Raw genomic sequence first — 20,485 nt, forward strand, 5'->3', positions numbered from 1 at the left:
GGACTGATCGTGTACACTGATTTCATTTCTATATCATATTAACGTTAATTTTCCCAAGCTTGCACACGTATTTCAAATTCATCATGTGCCCTCTGTGGTAAACAAGGTCAACATTTGCATGAGACTTGATTAAATATGAACATATATTGTTATGAAATAAATAAGACAATATAAGGTTGGTGTAATGATCGGGTGATCAAGGTACATAGGCGTTGGACACATGCACGTTCAGTGGTATCACTTGAAGTCCTTATCACTACACAAGTAATCGGTACTATCTGTGTATATTGTGATAAGTTATCGTCACTTTTGTATCCGTCATAAATGCACTACCCTATAACATTGCTTTGTCTGCAATAAACATTCACTTAAACATGTATCTGTTTTATATGTCGTTTAACAAATTATCTACATACTCCAGCCTATAACACTGAAAGTATTCACGATCGAAAAGATATTTATGACAGATGAAATAAATCCTTCCACAATCCCAGTCAATAGTAGTGCATGCTTCAGCATATACATATCAGCATGTTTTACAGGAATTACGAAACTTTCACTGTTAAAGATTATACATATAAATAGTTTATATCCGAAGACAAAACCGTCAAGAGATCTTTTATTATCTTTAAATTCTCAACCCCAGGCATTTCTGTGTTAGGTTTCCTATGAAAGCTTAGGTGCCTGCTACTGTTCAGTAAATACGCACATTTTTAGTGGGTATGAGAGAAATCAAATAGGATATCTACATAATCCAATTGATGTCTTCATACCTAAGGTATCATTAAACAGCTAATAGGAAAAGGTATGTAACGCAAAGTTGGAATGAAAACTACCTTAACATTCTTTTTCCATTTTATTTCATAAATACTTCTTCAATCTCAAGTTCAGTACTTTAATTTGAAGATGATGGTATCATTATTGAATACAATTTCTTTGTTAAGTCTTTAACGGGTTTAACAATTATATTAAAATGACAGTAGAGTTTCCTTATCGCGATGATATACCAAGGTATATGTATATATATAATATTATGTATTTATCTGAAAGCTATATTAGTCGTTCCTGTTCTGTTACATAAGGCTTAGCAGAATACATTTGCGTCTTGATAAATGGTTGGATAGCCTCGAAAAATTGAAAATTAACTTGTCCGTGTAGTTGTTCTTACTACTTTGATAATATATGTATATATTATCTATGTAAGCTGTATTGGCTGATCGTTCTTGTATTATTTCTAGATCATCCTAGACTTACAGGCTCTATAGGATGAGCCGCTGATCCCAGACGGTGTAACCATTATGCTTTAATATCAGAGAGCGTATAAGTAATGGACACAACAGCTATTGACAGACATGTATAAAAGGTTGCGTAAAATGTTAAAACACCTGGCGCTGTGATAACACGGTAAAAATGTAAAGATTTCTACAGCTTTTATTTTGAATTAGTGAAACAGTCGAGTGTTGAGAGAAGTCTATTGACCTAAGAAGCGCAATAGTTGATATCTGTAGTCTGTTTATATGAATTCATACATATTAAGATAAATATATATAGACAATTCAGTATCATGCTCTGAAGACATATACTATTTGTTTTCAGATAATATGTATGGTAAAAGTGCCGTCGGTGAAGCGGAGGACCCCCACTCTTCAGGAACACCTGGTTCCAATGCAAATCGATATCTTGGTGTATATTTTGGCCTCGTTTAATCGATTTCCAGTTTGAGTGATAGTTCGTTATTACGTTGGTACTTTATATTCTGATAGTATAAAACATTAAAATAGCATTGAGGACAGAAGTGTGATTTCATGTTTGGATTCAAATTTACCCATACCTATATGGCAATATACAAACGTTAATATATCATTTTCAACAATGTTTTGAACATCGCTATGTTTGGATTTATTTGGCGTGTGCTTGAACAACTCTGAACATGATGACTCGATAACAAATGTGATTTGACTTGTATTGCCTTAGTATGTGTTAATCGAAGTAAAAGATTACATATTACCGTATATCTTGAAAGAAAAAAAATGAAATACGTATGTCCATAAGCAAATTTATCCTACTGTATGAACATTAAAACTGATGAAACGTATTACAATAGATGGGCTGTAATAGTTTAATACATCACGTGAATTGATTCCCTCCCCTTTGTAAGTTTGTATCTGAAAACCATTAAAAATAATGTTCTTTGATACTTTGAAGATAATATAAATCTTTACACGACTTGCGTTTTGTATTGTTTAGATTGTTGTCGGGGCTAAACCACTAACGATATCTGTGCTATTAATAAGAATATATCTTTCCAAAATCCAAACATTTGTTGTGTGTGAGTTTGTCCTATCTGAAAACCTACAGCATGGATCACTCGTGTAGATCTTAACTTAAACATTCATTCTTTGAGATGTGGTATCGAATTCCAAATCTTAATTTTACTTGAACATTGTTTCATTTGACGAAATTCGAGACATCCACCAGTGTTCAAAATACAAAGAAAATATTCCTTAACAATACCGACAGGGCTAGAAGCCCTGAAACAACAAGTGTTATGAAGAAGTTGATATCGAGCGCGAATCATGTTCGGAGCAGGAGATGTATATTGATGCGCTCGGAGATTGCAGAGACCGGCTTGTAAGTATACACTTGGTTAAGTCAAGTAGGGCCCACAAAGGAAGTGCGATAGAAAAAAACAACACAAAGACGTGTTTACGATTCACCGAGTGCTACAACGAAAAACATATATGGGTCATGGGAATCGGGTGTGGGGTCAGCACTAGAACAATTTTCTGTTTTGTTAGGCAGATGAATTAAAACAATTAAGAACAGATATGAATAAATTGTCAATTTTGTCAATCAAAATGACGCGTATGACCAGTAACAAATCAATTCGTACATTGTGACTAGACATTACGACTGTCTGGTTAGACCTTTGGTCAGTATATTTTTTACAATGTTTACTTTCCGGTCAATTAAACATTCTGACATGTTACTGACATGACACAATCACATATATATATGGACTACATAATAGCATTATCTTATACACAAAGGCAAACGTCATTCTAAGTTAAGTTGGTGATAAATTAGAAATACATGTAAATATAGCATCGTTAATTGTTTTCAAAGACAAGCTGTGATATACTTTTACACTTAGTTAAAGGAATACTATAACGAACCTAAGATAAGTGGGAATTTCATAATAAATAAATATAACAAGTTTTGTTCCTGTTCTGCTGAATGAGTTAGATTTGTGTTTTAGTTTACCCAACACTGTACGAACAGCTATCTAGATCTCATGTTCTACAGAGAGTCGCTGACCCACGGTTTGGCCCCTTAATATGCTTCATCAACCAGAAAACAGGCATAAGCGACCGTGAATTGTATGCAATTTTCAGTCCGCTCTCAGCAGGCCTGTTCGTTAGAGAAGCGAATACCATCCAACATATTTACACAATTGCTAACAGGACTGTTGATAGTTTAGTCGTGAATGGATTACAAGTATATAAACAACAATTTGGGTGTAAATCTGGATTTGATTATCTATTGTTTATAAGGTGTTTTGCCAACATCAAGTGCAGTTTGTTAAGTAGATGACTTTATCTTCACACAGAATTACATTGATAAAGTAGTATGTGCTACTCGACTCTAGTGAATACCTACCGTGAACGCTATAGTAATAGACATGCATAAAGCAGGCATTCCAGTATGTATGTACGAACGCGACATACCAGCTACTATTAGACATGTATCATAATTCCATGTATGCACCTTCGTTGAGTCTGATAATAGAAACTAACTAGGTACAAAGAATTGTTTGCAAAACCTAGGGGGGATACATTTCAGGAGTCTAGATGAAAGCAAGTGGTAATCCCGCAAACGTTCTATGCTATTTTTTTTATTATATTCTACAATTCTCAATTGGTATTATTACAAAAAATAAGGGTCTTTGAATGGAGAACCAAGTCTTGAGAACGTAATGTGCCACATACATTTACTTATGAAATGAGATTTTGCTCCCTAAAATACTTACTCTAACTACTCTGCAAAGATACGAGTGCCATTGTTCTCTAGCAACAAAACGATAAACATCCACATTTAAGCTTTTTAAACCACTTGTTTTTCACACTCGTCCGTAACTAAAATAAAGGATTGTAAATTTACTCACGAATCCAGAACACTTTTAAATGTAACTTTAGAAATAAATGCAGCATAAGACAAATAGTGCATAAAGATATGCAATGGACAGGTGTTTCGTCTTTCGATGACTCTTCAGTAGTGCTTGGTATAGCACACATGTGTTTTGTCCTTCTAGAACTCGTCAGTGATGGTAGTGACATCATAGAGGTACGTTGTCCTTCTAGAACTCGTCAGTGATGCTAGTGACATCATAGAGGTACGTTGTCCTTCCAGGAATAGGCAGTGATGATAGGGACCTCACACAGCCTTTTTGTCCTTCTAGGACTCGTCAGTCAGGAATCGATTATCAATCATCCAGAATTGATTTATGCATGGTTTAAAGTAGAAATGTTTATACCACGAACGCATTGAACTCTTTGCATCTGTTTCAGGTATACGATAATACAAAATTATATTCTTAAAATAAATACGTACATGATAAAATCATCAAGCAAACTAAAAATTATATACATGTACATGATTACAAAATAACGGCAAAAATAGATAGTTCAGGAAATATAATTAAAAACAAAATACAAAATGTACCCATAATTGCTGCCAATTGTTTCCTTGTTACATAAGTAATATATTGTCATTATTTGTTTAATTATTGCTTTCATCAATGCGACCTTTCGTAGGCTTGCCGTTATCCATAGTTAATTACATAGTAAAGGTGAATTAATAAACACATTCCCGCAATTAGTCCTCATGGGCGTCGATCACCATAACAATGATTCAAAGCAACAGCGCATTGACATGAAAATATCAAATTAATATAAGATTTCTGACATACGAATACTGTTGAGAAAGAAAAAGTATTGCTTAAGTACTATTTGTTGTAAAAATATTGTTTTTGTACAAAATTTCATGCTTTCAACTTATAATATGAAACACTTCAATTGAAGTAATTTTAAGCATATAAAGTACCATTGTTTAAAGAAGAATCTATCCAAAATACTGTTGAAAGAAAAGAACTGCGTGAATAAGTGTCCTTGAAGATAAGGGAACATGCTTATATGTTGATTCCAGGGTATGATTTTTTATGTATCGTTATGAATTTGAGTTTAGATCGGAGCTTTTGTCTGCTACAAGCATTGGCATAAACTTATCCTCCCGTCAATCCTGTCATTTTTTTCACTAAACTTTCTTTAGTAGCAGCACATCCGGATACACTAATATTGCAGCTTATTAATGTTCTACTTATCTACTGGGGAAATCTGTGATATCCACCAATGAATACGAGAGGAAGCTGGATCTACCATGAATAGCATGTTATGGCCTTTATAAAGACCCGACATCTAACTATGACATTCAAATGTCGAACACGATGAAAGTCCAATATATGACATATTTTGATCATTGATGTCCTACTTTGCTGGGTTTGACTATACACGACACATGGAAACCGTTGTAATGCAGAAAACACTTCTGAACATCCGAAACACATGGAATCCTCAATTGTGTAACATATTTTGGTATAAGAAATACAAGGCCGAACCATATTAATGTTTGGCTGTACTGTGTTGTTATTGATAGAAAGTAGTAACGCTATGAAGATAATGACATGGTACTTCATAGTAAAAAATCTGAAAAATGCTACCATAATGACGATGGAGAACGGGGAAAATAAAACCATATTTCAAATAGGCGCTGAACAGGAAAGCGTGGGCGTAAACAGGAACATGGTTACACTTCATGATTTGTTTTGAATAATATTCTTAAACTATAAAATGAATAATTGCTATGCAAAAGTTACGATCCATTGCACGCAGAGATGGAATCGTAACATATGGTGCGATTCGGAGGCTACATACATGCGAATTTCAAACTTCCCTAAGAGATGACAAATCATCATATTGGTTGAGTTTTGACGTGACGTCATGGAACGCGTGTCATGTGGCGTAGAAGCAGATGTGTAGTAGTCATCACTTTTGATTTTACCGCTTCTCGTTCGAAGCTAAATAATAAGCACGAGTGTATTTATATGGAGATGTAAATACTGTTTTACCGACCTTACCGAGGGGGTGTGTTTTTTGTATCTTGGGTTCATGCAGATAAACTTCCAACTAGTACGTTAATCATGGAATACATTGAATATATGCAGGGTGTGCAGTGGGAGAGCGATTAGTGGGCGGTAAGTGAGTGGTTAGTACATAAAGCGGTGTTATAAGCTGATATTTCCTATGTAAGGCATGCCCTCTCGCATTCTAGGTGTTACAGTTAAGCAAGGAGTGAAACACAGTATGAGAAAACCAAACTAATGTCAATGCAAGGACACGTTCCTGTATATGTTTATCCCCGTCATATTAAAGGGATCAGAAGATATTGTAGCCGGCTTCGGTAAAAAGGCCCTTTAAAGAATGTGGATCAAAGAAAACGACACCAATATATTGTAAGCAGTGCATGCAGGGCGTTATTTATATGTGTAAACCTCAACACATACTTAATATTATAAAGAGACATTAAAATACGACCTGGTCAAATTCGTATAGCGTTGGTTACAAGAGTATAATGGCAGTTTCAAGAAACCAATTGTTTTGACTGAATAACAATTTTAACGGATATCGTAAATGAAATATATCCGCTATTCTATTTTTAAAATATAACATAATATCAAGCATCAAGAGATAAATAAACTTTTTATATGTCACGCATCAAACCACATTTTACATAATATAAATACAGGCAATTATAATAAAAAAATCGTTACCATAATTATACATTTACGCTCAAATGTAAATGTTCAAATGTAACTACAGTCAGGTCGGCTTCGGATTCACGATATATGAAATGTACATAAATGTCACAATAAAAGTTATTTCAAACATTGATGTTATTTAGTGGTCCAGGAATATCACAGATCGCAGTGTGAAAGTCTTTGTCAGGCAGGAGAGAGAACCATGGCGCTGGTTCGACTCTCGACTATCTTGAACCAACGATGTTTAAGAGTTTGGTATAAATATTTTATTCATAGAAGGACGTCTGTTAATCGAAACACATTATCACTCATTTGTGTGCATTTGAATGATATTTTACTTCTATAAATGAGACATACAAACCATAACAAAACAATGAGAAAATGTCCTTCAGTCAGGCATTGTCTGTCCGGTCTTCTACGTAACAACTACAATATTACCTGGATATCATGCAAGTAGCGACGATTTCAAGCATATGTATCGTTTTGTGGCAGGATTAATGGGAAATAATATACAATGATAGGAGTGTCGGACTCGGCCACGTGTATTCCATAAGATCACGAATGTTAACGGACGAAACTGGGTTTTACTACAATTGTCCGGATGTCCATACTAGTGCACACCTTGTAGAGAGGTTTGATTATGTAATTAACACGTGTATGGAAAATCCATACTCAGGAACAAACATTTATTTATATCATGTTGGCGTATGCATGGGAATCCCATTCTAAGGAACAAGTTGTTGATGAAGAATATATATATATTTATTCCTACGTATGTTAGTATGTTAGGAAATCACTGATGTTATCGGTAGCGGAGGGATGAGTAGTATACACGAAGGCAGTGACCTTCCCTTGCAATACTATCTTTCGTTGTTGACTAATAGATGCAGCCCGGTGATACATTTTGTAAAACAGGCGCGGTTTTGAGATTTCTATCAGATGTAATTATATGTTTCGCTAATCTTATCAACGGCAGGTTATCGTTATAAGTCAATTCCAAAATAAAGCCACGTTACGTGATACTCAATATATGTCTGATTAAACGGATCAACACTCGAACGTCAAATCCGTCCTCATTAACATCAGACCCAGAACAAAGCGCTAGATGAAGACCTGGAAAGGTATTTTTGATAGAGCGTTTTTATAATAAGTTCTCAATTGCATTTAAGACTACCAAATCAATCTAATTACTGTTAACCCATGATCATTGAATTACGGAAGAGTAAAACACATATTAAAAACAGCAAGTAAATACGGAGAACCAATCAAGTACATGCCCGATACGCATTCCTTCATACATGTCTCATTATTACTGATAAAGGCATTCAGCATGTGTTTCGAAACATTTTTAACAACAACAAAAGACGGAACTAAAAGGACAATTGGGTCAATGATATAGACCTCACAGCTGAAACGATCAAAGCAGTCGTCCAGACACTCCAATATGTAAGATGGATTTAAAAAATAAATAAATAAAAAATAAAGAAAGAAAGATAGAGAGAAAAAGAAGACATGCTAAACTTATAAATGAAGAAATTATGCATAAAGCATGCATAAAGCAATTCCAGTATTGTTACATTAAAACATCCTATATGTATATAAATAGGTAGCAAACAACACGCCTTAGCGTAAATACAAAACAATAGTCTAATTAACAAACAAAAGTAGGCTGGTTCTTAGGTCCTTAATTAATGGAATACACTTCCTATTGATGTATATAAACTGCTTTTGTTACTCAGTATAAAATCATTCTGAAATGTTTTCCCTTAAGAACAATGGGTGTTTGTTAAAATAAAGATTCGTTTATAATGCGTATGTATAACGTGCACATTTTCGTTTTATATGCAGTGTCTTTCTGAATAATACATAATCAAATATTTCCTTGCTCATTACCAGTCCAATTCGATCTCCAGTCGTTGATTTCTTCAAAACTTTTCGCTGGCCGAGGAACCTTTAGATCGCACAAAGCATGAAATATATCACAAGTACTTGTTAAGATAAAGAATGAACAAAAGTATGCACAGTTTAGATGCGTTTTCAATATGAAATTACAAATAGATAAGTAAATGGCAAACAATGAAGACAGAACTGTTTCTTTAAGTCGCCAGTGACGCTAGGAATCAAATGTGTGGAAATCCAGATAAGAAAGTAATAAATCAAAATTGTCAAAAACAAACGTGAAGTGAAAGAATCACAATTATCTATCTTAATTTATTTAGTTGATTACGTGATTCGTTCTGAACCAGCCATATCAGGATGGTACATAGGCATGTTATAGTCATTATATCGGAACTGTACAAAACTATACATTTCACTGTCAATTGAATTCTAACAAAAATCGATCAAAATTATCATCACTTCTAAAACAATTCACAAGCGATTTCAAAATTAATTCATAATACCTACCGAAGATATCGCCATTTTTTTCACTGTACCTGAAAATAAAATGTCAGCTTCGTTGTGCATAAAAAATAGGTAAAATGGGAGACAACTCTTACATTACTATGTACTTGGAATATTGTCCACTATAGGTCCGGCTGAAGTTATTGCTGAGTCTTAATTGAGGAAAAACAGCAAAAAGGAGTTTTTCTAGCTAATAGCTAACTCCCTCGTAAAAGAATCAATCACATGTTCATGCTCTGTAGATTTATAATATATAGTAGGCAGTGAGTATTATAGTAATACTAGTAAACGTCTACTGTTTATACTGTATATATTCTTGATAGTTCCCTTGGCAACCATAAACAGATCAAATAGAGTGTACTTACGTCCATGATGTACATACTGTGTTTCCTTTCTTAAGTTACCAATCAAATAAAACCTATATTAAATGATACATGCTTTGTACAGTATTTACCTTTGGAATGTAGAGGTGTGTGATCACGTAGAACAGCTCGTTCATTTGTATCTACCGAACTGGAAAATATTTAATCCCGTCTGGTTAATACAGTGTATCATAATACGTGTATGCATGCATTTTACCATGCATGTATTAGACTATTTTTTTCTATTTTGTTTATCTTATAAGTGTTTAATCAATACATGATTCAACACAATTCTAATACAAAAACAGAAATATAGATTTGCTTTTTTCTCTTTTTTTCCCTTAAAAATAGACCAGTAATTATAATATAAATTGCATTTGGCAAGCATATAAGACTTAATACAATGTTTTCTGGAATATTTTGTCTTCGTTAGCTAACTGGACAGATGATATCAAGATATCAGCAAAAGAGACAAAACAAATTATTGACATTTTTATAAACTACGAGTTTACCTTTTCGATTTTTTGCACTTCACAATCATAACGATGACCGGGACGATGACCACAACTAAAACACAGGCTGTGGTCACCCCGACACCAGTTCTTGTTTGGATCCAGGGAGTTTGGTCATCAGCGCTAGGAGAATCCTCGCACGTGACCTTCTGGACATGGTAGCGCCACCAGGATGTACCTGGGTAAAAAACAGTGCGCAATAATTAAAAACTACTTTAAATCGGTAATGCTAGTTGAATATAATGCAAGTTTAAATTCAAACATCACATATCAATATGTAGACCCGTGGTAGAAAAAACAAGTGATGCTTGTGTATTAGTCTTCTTTTTCCCACGAGCACAATGTATCTGCAACGTCATTTCCTCGGTGAGTATACCTGGTCGAATTTCATTTACCGCATGTCTGTACATTGATGATATCGAAATTGATCTTGTTGCTATTTTTCTCATAAAAAACTTATTACACTGGTAAAGAATAGGAATATCCACCTAGAGGAAGTAGGAATGTTAAAATCATCATCGGTTTTCTTTTTAAAGTTATGAAGTATATAAATCTTCTTATCCTCACTAACCCCTGACAAGTTGATCAAATAATTCGTTAGGGTTATATATTTTTCTAATTTCATCAGCATAAAATTAGCTTATTTTTATTTGATTTAAGTGATTGTTTGTAAATGTTGTATTTTACACAATCCCAACATGCTGTACATGAACGTAGGACACTATACATGTACTTTTAATCTTATCGTGGAAAACTATTCCAACTTTCTATTGTCCGCTCCTTACCTGTTATCGTATACGATGGTGTTCCTTTAGTGTCCAGCGTTATATACGAGTGGGCAGTAGTTGCAGTTAGAAATTTCTTCTCGGAATAAATGTTGATCATATAATTAGTCGTTTCATCTTGAAGTACATAGATCTTGGCAATGGTTAGACTGAAATAGTGTTTAAAATGCTAGTATACCTATTGTTTAAAGCTCTCTGTTTAATAATATTCTAACACCGTATATATGCACTGTATATTGTAAATGATCAGATAAATCTCGAGGATATACAATATGATATAGCAAGTCAGCATTCAGAGTTTCAGATATGAATTTAATCAAGTCAGTCGTTTTGTAACTGATTTCCACCACACCGCAGATTGATATAACATGAGACATTTGACATTTTCAATCAATGTGTTATTGCATTTTGTACCTAAATAGTGCCACATTTAGTCACTAATTAGCACCAAATGCTAAGACGAAGATAAATCTGTTTTCCTCTTTTACGAGCACTCTGTCACGCATAGTTATACGCTCCACCATAAAAAAGTTTTTGAGGGTCTCTGTTTGTCGAAATAAATTATAAACTTGTGATACAAGGTGAACAATCACAGTAAACGGACACATTGTTATTAAAAATAAATCAGCCAGACTGAGGACTGAAGTTGACATTTGTTGTTGTTGTTGTTGTTGTTGTACCTCGGACACACGAGCGAACATACAATGTAACACGGACTGAAATTACACACATTTTGAGCACGTTTCATACGCCATTGATGACGATGTACTAGGTTCACATTTCCAATAAGCAAGCATGTATCATTGTTTACAGAAAGTAAGTATGAGAGAAAAAGAATCAAATCTCTGTTTTTTAGGCATGTGATGGAAGATTTAAAGTTTTTATCACTTATGCAGATACATTTTATCCTCGGGTTGATTAATCCTTGGTGACAAGTTGGGTATGAAACGCAACAACAACAACAAAAACAAAAATAAATGTGGCTATGGTTATTCACATCAGACCGACAGCTTTTAGATAATTCAAAATGTCTTTGTTTAACATGATTCCTATCCTAAATAACACGTCCTTACCTTTCTGATGTTTCAATTAGACACCACCGCCTGGCCACTGCTGTAGGGTAGGACACACGGTACACACCGGTTAGCAGAGAGAGGAACGCCCTCTCAACAGACTCAAAGTAGCTTTTGTTAACACCCAGGTGAAATAAAAGAACAACATCAGACGGTTTGTAGGCGTCGATACGGACTGTTGCCTTAGATCTTGTTTTCAGCTCTGGGTTACCATTGTCACGAGCAAAAACAAACTCGATATATTTCTTTCCTGATGTTAGCTTCCGGGAGGCACTTATTTTGCCTACAATTCAAAACATGTCAGCCGCCAATGAAAAGCTTGAATAAACACTACCTAACAAACGTGAAGCTCACAAGAGATAAAATGTATTAATTAAAAAAGGAAAAGCATCCCGCCTTTTTGAGGAGGAAGTATTTTACAAAAGATAAATAAGTCAATATCATATATATAGATATGGATTGTAGTAGATCTCAAATGATCTAACATTATTTTGTAAATGTTAGTAAAGATTCTTTGACATGAATTCTTAATATAACTCGTGAAGTAATTTTTTAAAAACTTGGTCCCATCCAAAGTTATTTAGGTTATTTGACGCCAGAATTCTCAAGTATTTTTAAGTACGTTATTCGAATGGTGATGGTTAAAGGGGAAATAAGGAGTTAGTAAGTTGTTATTATTCCAAGGAAGATAATTCTTTTTATCAAAAATAACAAAATATAATGTTCATAATTTGGTAACCGCTTTCAGGCGGCTGTGTTGTTGTGATATAATGTATATAAAACTCCAAGTTAAGTTACTCACCAGTGACTGCATCCAAGTTGAAATCTTCGCTATATTTATCAAAATAGTAAGAAACTAGTGCATTTGGTCCTTCATCGACATCAGTAGCGGTGATTGTCGTAAGTACAGATGAACAAGTATCACTATGCGGGACCTCTGTATTATAAAATTCTTGCTTGAATTCAGGACGATTGTCATTGACATCTTGGACTGTAATTGACACTTTCGTGGTTCCAGTCCTGGGCGGTGCTCCAGAGTCGGTTACAAACACTTTGAAAGAAAAGAATGGATCTTTTTCGCGATCAATCAAAGCTTTCACATGAATTATTCCAGTTGTCGCGTTAATGTTAAAGTACTTGGCAGCGCGTGCGGATTTATACAGGGAGTATGACAACAATGCGTTTACTCCTGTATCTGCATCATTTGCTGATACTCTTAGAACTGCGGTACCGACCTGAGAACTTTCCCTGATGTTTCCGGAATAATGTCTCATTTCAAACACTGGGTTGTTGTCATTAAGATCTGAAACCGTTATCGTTACATTGGAATCGGCCAAAAGCATTGGCGAACCACCATCATAAACTCTGCACCAAAGTACATAAGTATCGATGATTTCTCTGTTGAGGGCTTCGGTTGAAGAAATTAAACCAGATGAACTATCAATCACAAATTGATTGGAACCTCCGACCCAATAGTTAACGATTTCATAGGTTAATGCTGAATTCATACCTATATCTGCATCTGTAGCCTTAACGAATCCTACACTGGAACCTATCGCGACGTTTTCCTCAATGCTAAGCACAAAAAACTGTGTAATCCAATGTGGGGCGTTGTCATTCACATCTCTGATAGTCACTGTACAAGTAACGCTCGCATTCCTGGGTGGAATCCCATCGTCCGTAACGTGCACCTCCATTTTATAAAATGACTGCAATTCCCTATCCAGCGTGTTTACGGTTTGAATGATTCCAGTTCTGGATTCAATCTTGAAGCAAGCGTCAGTGTTTCCGGAGACAATTGAGTAAGATAACTGACTATTTCTTCCATAGTCCAAATCAGTGGCAATGATTGTGAAGACGACTGTGTTGACGGCGGTGTCCTCGTCTACCGTGCTGTCATAAGTACCAGATATACTGGGGTCGTTGTCGTTTACGTCTATCAGGGAAATGGTAATGGTAGAGGTCCCGGTAAGAGGGATGGCGCCTTTATCCGTTGCAAGAATCACCATATTGTAGCTTAATTGTATAATAAAAGAAATATGTTAATACAAATGCCTACAATAGAAACATAGCATGCCCTCTTATTTGAATTAAACCCTACATTGTCTATTATCTTGCATTACATTCGGTAGATATAGATTAACAAAATGTTGAAATCTTACAGGTATTGACTAAATACAATAACATTCAGTTAATAGCGTTAGATTATTATCGTCCAATACCAACTTCTAAGCTGTTCTAGACTTAGTACAAAGACTGGTTATGCCTTTTTATGAAACAGTACAAAGTTTTATTTTTTAGGTATACATTGAACTTGGTGAACAATTACAAGGGGCAGAATGCCACAGCAGAAACGACTGGGTTAATTCCCAATGCAATTTTTCACGGTATCATTAAAGGCGGAACATACTGTCCCTTCTAAAACTAGTCGTCTAGTGATATGTACATAGGTAGGAGTTCCCTGTCTAGCAGTGCGTTCGTTCTAATCACTCCAGATGTTGAGTGGATGGTAAACGGAACTGTAGAAATGGTGCTGAACTCGAATACGTTGTTGTTGTCAGCAACGGAGTCGATGTCTGTAGCGCTGATGGTGGTGACTGTTGTGCCAACAGCTGCTTCTTCAGAGACGAGAACAGCATATGTGTGTGGTATGAACACCGGGGCGTTGTCGTTATCATCCCTGATCCTAACGTTAACCAAACACTGAGCTGTTAAAGAAGGCAGGGCCGCATCAGACGCTTGTACTATGAGAAAGAAAAATGTGTTGACTTCGTAATCAATGACGGCGGATGGCGAAATCATGCCGGAAAAAGAATCAACAGTGAAAAAGGATGCCCCGTCTCCATCTGATATAGTGTAGGTTATCCTTCCACTGGCGCCGGCGTCTAGGTCTGTGGCAAAGACTCTTCCCACATGTGTTCCTGGTGGCTGATTCTCATTGATATTAATCCTTAAACACATCAAGTAAAACGATATCATTTGAAACACAAACACGCATGGAAAATGTTAGCATACAATGAACTGTTCTCATACAAAAATGATAAAGCAGATATTTTAATTGACAAAGATTTTTAATCTAATAAGAAAAAGGGTGAAAGTACAAAGAAAACATTTTAATGCACTCGATACGATACATTTTAAATAGTTAAGCAATCTTATGCAAATACTACGTACGTATATGTCGTCTGTGTAAAGCTCGGAACTTCATTGACATCGCCCACTTCAAGAGTTACAGTAGCAGTTGTACTGAGCATTCCATCAGAGGCCGTTACCAACAGTACATGGCTATCGGCTGTCTCGTAGTCTAAACTGTGGACAAGCAATATAGTTCCCAATGTGTGGTCAATATGGAAACTAAGGTACGGCGTCACGAAGGCATACGTTATGGCATCTCCAGCGTCCTTATCCGTGGCGGTGACAGTGACAAGGGTGGACCCTATAGAAGTGTCTTCGCTAGCAAATACCATGTAGGTACCTGGATTTATTTAAGAACAAATTAATAATTTCAAGTGGTGTAAATCTTATTAATCATGTCTGTTTTATGTGTCAGAGATACTCGTATATCAAACAAGAAAATGCAGAAAATGAAAATTAAAAAATAAAGTAAATGTCAATTGAGGCAAAGAAACATTCTTTGAACGACATAAAGCTTGGTATATCTTTATCGCTGTATAACGTTGTTTATATTTCATAACAAAATAACAAAAGGCAGTAAACTAGGACGTAAAAATATACTGAATCAACCCCATAATTATAAATTTTCTTTGATTCTTTAAACTGGAACAATTTAACTCAACCAGAAACTCTCCGCTAGCACGCCACATGTCACTCTATTGGAGACTCATGACTCTCAAATCGAACGGTTTTTACATTTATTGTAACTTTACAAACTCAATGAAATTTTGAGGCTTTGTTGGAGATACATCCTGATAGATTACGCTAAAATATACCAGAAGCTAAAGGCGATCAATAAAATTGATTTTACTTCGCCGTTCTCACATTAATTTAAATCACACAATCCCGATAGTGAATCTTTTATATTCGGCGCTGTATTCCCAAATTACTACTGTGAAAAAGAGAGTAGCATTGCTTATGATATCTGAATACCGATCATCCTTCCAGTGCTGGTATTGGTTAATTAATGCTATCTTATGTGTTTTATCAAAATGATATGAAATAATGATCATGAAATTATTAGAATACCTGCTTTAGTAAAGACGGGTTGATTACAAAGTTATTAGGATACCTGTGTTAGTAAAGACGGGTTGATTATAAAGGTATTAGAATACTTAAGGTAGTAAAGACGGGTTGATTATAAAGGTATTAGGATACTTAAGGTAGTAAAGACGGGTTGATTATAAAGTTATTAGGATACCTGTGTTAGTAAAGACGGGTTGATTATAAAGGTATTAGGATACTTAAGGTAGTAAAGACGGGTTGATTATAAAGGTATTAGGATACTTAAGGTAGTAAAGACGGGTTGATTGTAAAGGTATTAGGATACTTAAGGTAGTAAAGACGGGTTGATTATAAAGTTATTATGATATCTGTGTTAGTAAAGACGGGTTGATTATAAAGTTATTATGATACTTAAGGTAGTAAAGACGGGTTGATTATAAAGTTATTATGATACTTAAGGTAGTAAAGACGAGTTGATTATAAAGTTATGATGATACCTGTGTTTGTAAAGACGGGTTGATTATAAAGTTATTATGATACCTGTGTTAGTAAAGACGGGTTGATTATAAAGGTATTAGGATACCTGTGTTAGTAAATACGGGTTGATTATAAAGTTATTAGAATACCTGTGTTACATGTAGTATAGACGGGTTGATTGTCAAGTTATTAGGATACCTGCGTTAGTAAAGACGGGTTGATTATAAAGTTATTAGAATACCTGTGTTAGTATAGACGGGTTGATTATAAAGTTATTATGATACCTGTGTTAGTAAAGACGGGTTGATTATAAAGGTATTAGGATACTTGTGTTAGTAAAGACGGGTTGATTATAAAGTTATTATGATACCTGTGTTAGTAAAGACGGGTTGATTATAAAGTTATTATGATACCTGTGTTAGTAAAGACGGGTTGATTATAAAGTTATTATGATACCTACGTAAGTAAAGACGGGTTGATTATAAAGTTATTAGGATACTTAAGGTAGTAAAGACGAGTTGATTATAAAGTTATTAGGATACCTGTATTAGTAAAGACGGGTTGATCTTCGTTTACGTTTAGAACCGTGACATCTATTGATATAGTCGAGGAACGAGCAGGGTAGCCATTGTCTGTAACTGTTACCTCTAGGTTGTAGTATGGAGCGGTCTCGTAATCCAGACTGTCTATGTAAAACAAAATTTAAACATTTTGAAAAGAAAAATCCGCGTATAACAAGGAATGCTTTCAGATTTTGAAATAAAAATCGAAATACATTAGAAATAGCATCTGATTATACAATATTGGTTGCAAACAATACACATTCTACCTGCCACTTTAGTGGTATGCATATAAATTTTTAATTCGTAATAATATATTCGCAACAATTTAGTTTGTAATACATGTACGCACATTGATTTAGACATTTAATTAAACAGATTATACAATATCATTGTAAACAATGTAGAACAGTTGTATTTCCATCCATGAATCTTGTAGTCATCTTTGGCATATGACGTTAAACCTTGCAACCTTGCCATACATACTGTTAATGTATATTAAAATATTTGGTTAGTACTGTGGGTATGGATAGTTTACTTTCATATGTATTTATTTCAAAAAAAATGACACGCCTGCATGAAATGAAAGATAGACACCGAAAGAAAACAGGTTTTTCTATGTAGGTAGTAAGTATAGAGGATACTGGGGAAATTCTAAGTCTGCCGGGAACATCGATTTAGAAACATTTTGCGATATCAAGTAGTGAGTTAAATAAGGGTTGGTGTAGTATGTGAATCATGTATGTAGTTAAACATGGAAGTGGATATTAATAAACTTACCATTTAGAACTAGACCTGCTAAAGCCCCAGCATTAGAGATTATGAACTTATTACCGGGATTTTGTGTCATGGTATACGTGAACGACGTTCCAGAGTCGCTGTCTCTGCACCCAAAGTTAGAAATCACTGTAGAGGCGCGAGCTATGGAATTATAAACAATGCTGTCAAGTAATCATTTTCTAAATCATTCTAGGCGTTTACAAGGAAAGAGTGAGAATGGTATTATATTATTAGTATATGTCGCTCTGACGTAAGTGTTCATTGTTTAACCAAGGCTGACATATTCGATGATGTAATAAACACAAATATGTTCGAACATAGAAACAATCTACAGTACCTGTATTTTCCAAAACGGAAATAACATGTATGCTGGGTAAACATACTGGAGTGTTATCGTTGACGTCACTCACGAGAACTGTCACCGTGGAAGTGGCAGATAGAACATGTAAACCACCATCAGCCACCTTAATCGTCAACAGATATGATCTGGTGATTTCAAAATCCAACCGTTTCTTCAGGTATAACCTTCCGGTATCTGTAGTTATTCCAAACTGACCACTAGAGGCGCCACCTGTACATACAATTTCAATGTTCACTTCCGTAACTGGAAGCAGATTAAACATGTCCTTATCGCATACAATACTTAATCATATTACATTAGAAATAGCAAAGTTATTCTGAATATAAATATGATTGACGCAGAAACAATGCTCATATTTACCAGATTAAAGAGAAACAAATAAATCACCATTATCAGTGGCATGGTACAATTGACTAGTAATTGACCGAATGTATTATCAGTAACGGGTTGTCTGATATATTCTATTGTGAGGTGGGGTATTTTTCGTTTAGCGCCATTTTGGATCCAAAATCGCATATATAACACCCATAAGATATACTAACCTATATCATATTTGTCACGTTAACGGTAAAAACGTGGGAAAAAAATAAAGAAAGAAATAAGAGATTGAACTCGTCACATAATCTTAATAAACATTATACTGTGGTGTGAGCGCTTCAATGATACACACATGCCTGAAGACACATCATTTTGTAGACATGCCATTCTACCGACCTATTATGGAATACTTGAGAGTCCCGTCTTCTCCGTCATCGGCATCGGTAGCTAGGACTGTAGCAATAGTTGTCCCTACGGGGATATCTTCATTTACCTAGAGGATGAACGGTTTTACTCCAGGATTATACAGTGTTGTTAGCATGATGGAAGGTTGTATGTAATACCTGTTGATCGATCTGCACAAGTCTGCGATTAGGTAACTGCTAAGTTGATGAGGTATTTACTAAGAAATATCGACAATATATGTAGCATATCATAATCAAGACAAAGCTTTTTTGATAACCATATTATTACATATAACGTTGCTGTACGCAAAAAAAAAAAAACAGAAGAAATGAAAAGGCACAGTTTATTAAGATGAAATCTTACAGTTATTGTGCTGGGAGTTGTCCCGGAAATTGACGGAGAGAACTCATTCGTTCCGGTTATTGTGACATAAACATATGCCGTTCCTGTTCTTACAGAGTACCCGGATGGTGATGGTGAATCTACGCCAACAACGACCAGCGAATATGTGCGGTCTCGCGACGGCAAAGCCTCGTAATCGATCGCTGTACCAGTAGTTACCAACGTTTTACCGGAAATGGCAAATTTGTGTGTGACGTCATCTCCTGTCTGGATCCTTAGAGTGCAGAGTCCGTTAGCTCCACTATCATCATCCCGACAAGTCAGTGTTCTAACGGATGTTCCTGAAAATCACACATTGTGTGATAATACAGTCGTTTATTCAGTTTGACATGATAAGCAACAATCTGAAAAGCATGCGTCGTCCAAACATTAGGGGATACATTAAACAAATATTTGCTTTTCAATATAAAACGAAATCACAAACAAAAAGCCGTCTGATTACACGTTCTTTTGTTTTAATCGGTTCTTTTTTCTTTTTTGTTTTTTGTTTGTTTTTGCTTTTATATAATAATTATATTTACCTGCGGGTGAGTTTTCTGGGATGACGTTCATGTACACCTCTGGACTAAATCTGGGTGTGTTGTCGTTTACATCCACAATATGGACAGTCAGTGGCACGGTCGCTGTGTAACCCCTTGATACTGCACTGTAACACAATATATTTACATTTCCGGTGAAGGGTGGTTTTATAACCTTACCAACAAAAGCATCGTTTGTAAACATCGAATTTTTCGCGTAGGAATATATTTTATAATAAGCTAGAGTGGTGCACACATGCACAATAAGTGTGAATGCGCAACGACTAGTTTCGTTTCTGTTTTGATTTTTCCCAGTAAAATATGAATGGAATACGTTAGAATTAACTAAAATATAACGATGAAAAAATAAAATGTTTGGAATATTTTAAAGGAATCGAATAAAGAACGATGTTACTGTGGAACTGTTTTGTTCATTCCAATATTGACAACCTTTCCCGCGAAATTGGAATGAGCTG

The 20,485-nt window shown here is 35.1% G+C and overlaps 1 protein-coding gene and 1 long non-coding RNA gene across 2 annotated transcripts; both read right to left on the bottom strand.

Annotated features, from left to right (window-relative positions):
• Positions 1-6,836: 6,836 nt before the first annotated feature.
• Positions 6,837-10,329, bottom strand: LOC117330816. The gene is made up of 4 exons (XR_004533410.1): positions 10,152-10,329; positions 9,732-9,790; positions 9,281-9,309; positions 6,837-8,825 (listed from the first exon to the last, which is right to left on the bottom strand). It is a non-coding gene; the product is annotated as an uncharacterized LOC117330816 (long non-coding RNA).
• A 1,676-nt stretch (positions 10,330-12,005) lies between these two features.
• On the bottom strand, positions 12,006-20,266 carry LOC117331115 (protocadherin Fat 4-like). Its single transcript, XM_033889710.1, has 9 exons — positions 20,013-20,266; positions 19,546-19,772; positions 19,081-19,177; positions 18,006-18,146; positions 17,208-17,351; positions 15,184-15,484; positions 14,456-14,959; positions 12,812-14,025; positions 12,006-12,292 (listed from the first exon to the last, which is right to left on the bottom strand). Exons 1-9 carry the CDS (start codon positions 20,212-20,214, stop codon positions 12,006-12,008), a joined length of 3,117 nt encoding a protein of 1,038 aa, XP_033745601.1. The 5' UTR covers positions 20,215-20,266.
• Between the last annotated feature and the right edge of the window lie 219 nt (positions 20,267-20,485).

Source organism: Pecten maximus, chromosome 7 (assembly GCF_902652985.1).
Source record: "Pecten maximus chromosome 7, xPecMax1.1, whole genome shotgun sequence".
Lineage (NCBI taxonomy): Eukaryota > Metazoa > Mollusca > Bivalvia > Pectinida > Pectinidae > Pecten > Pecten maximus.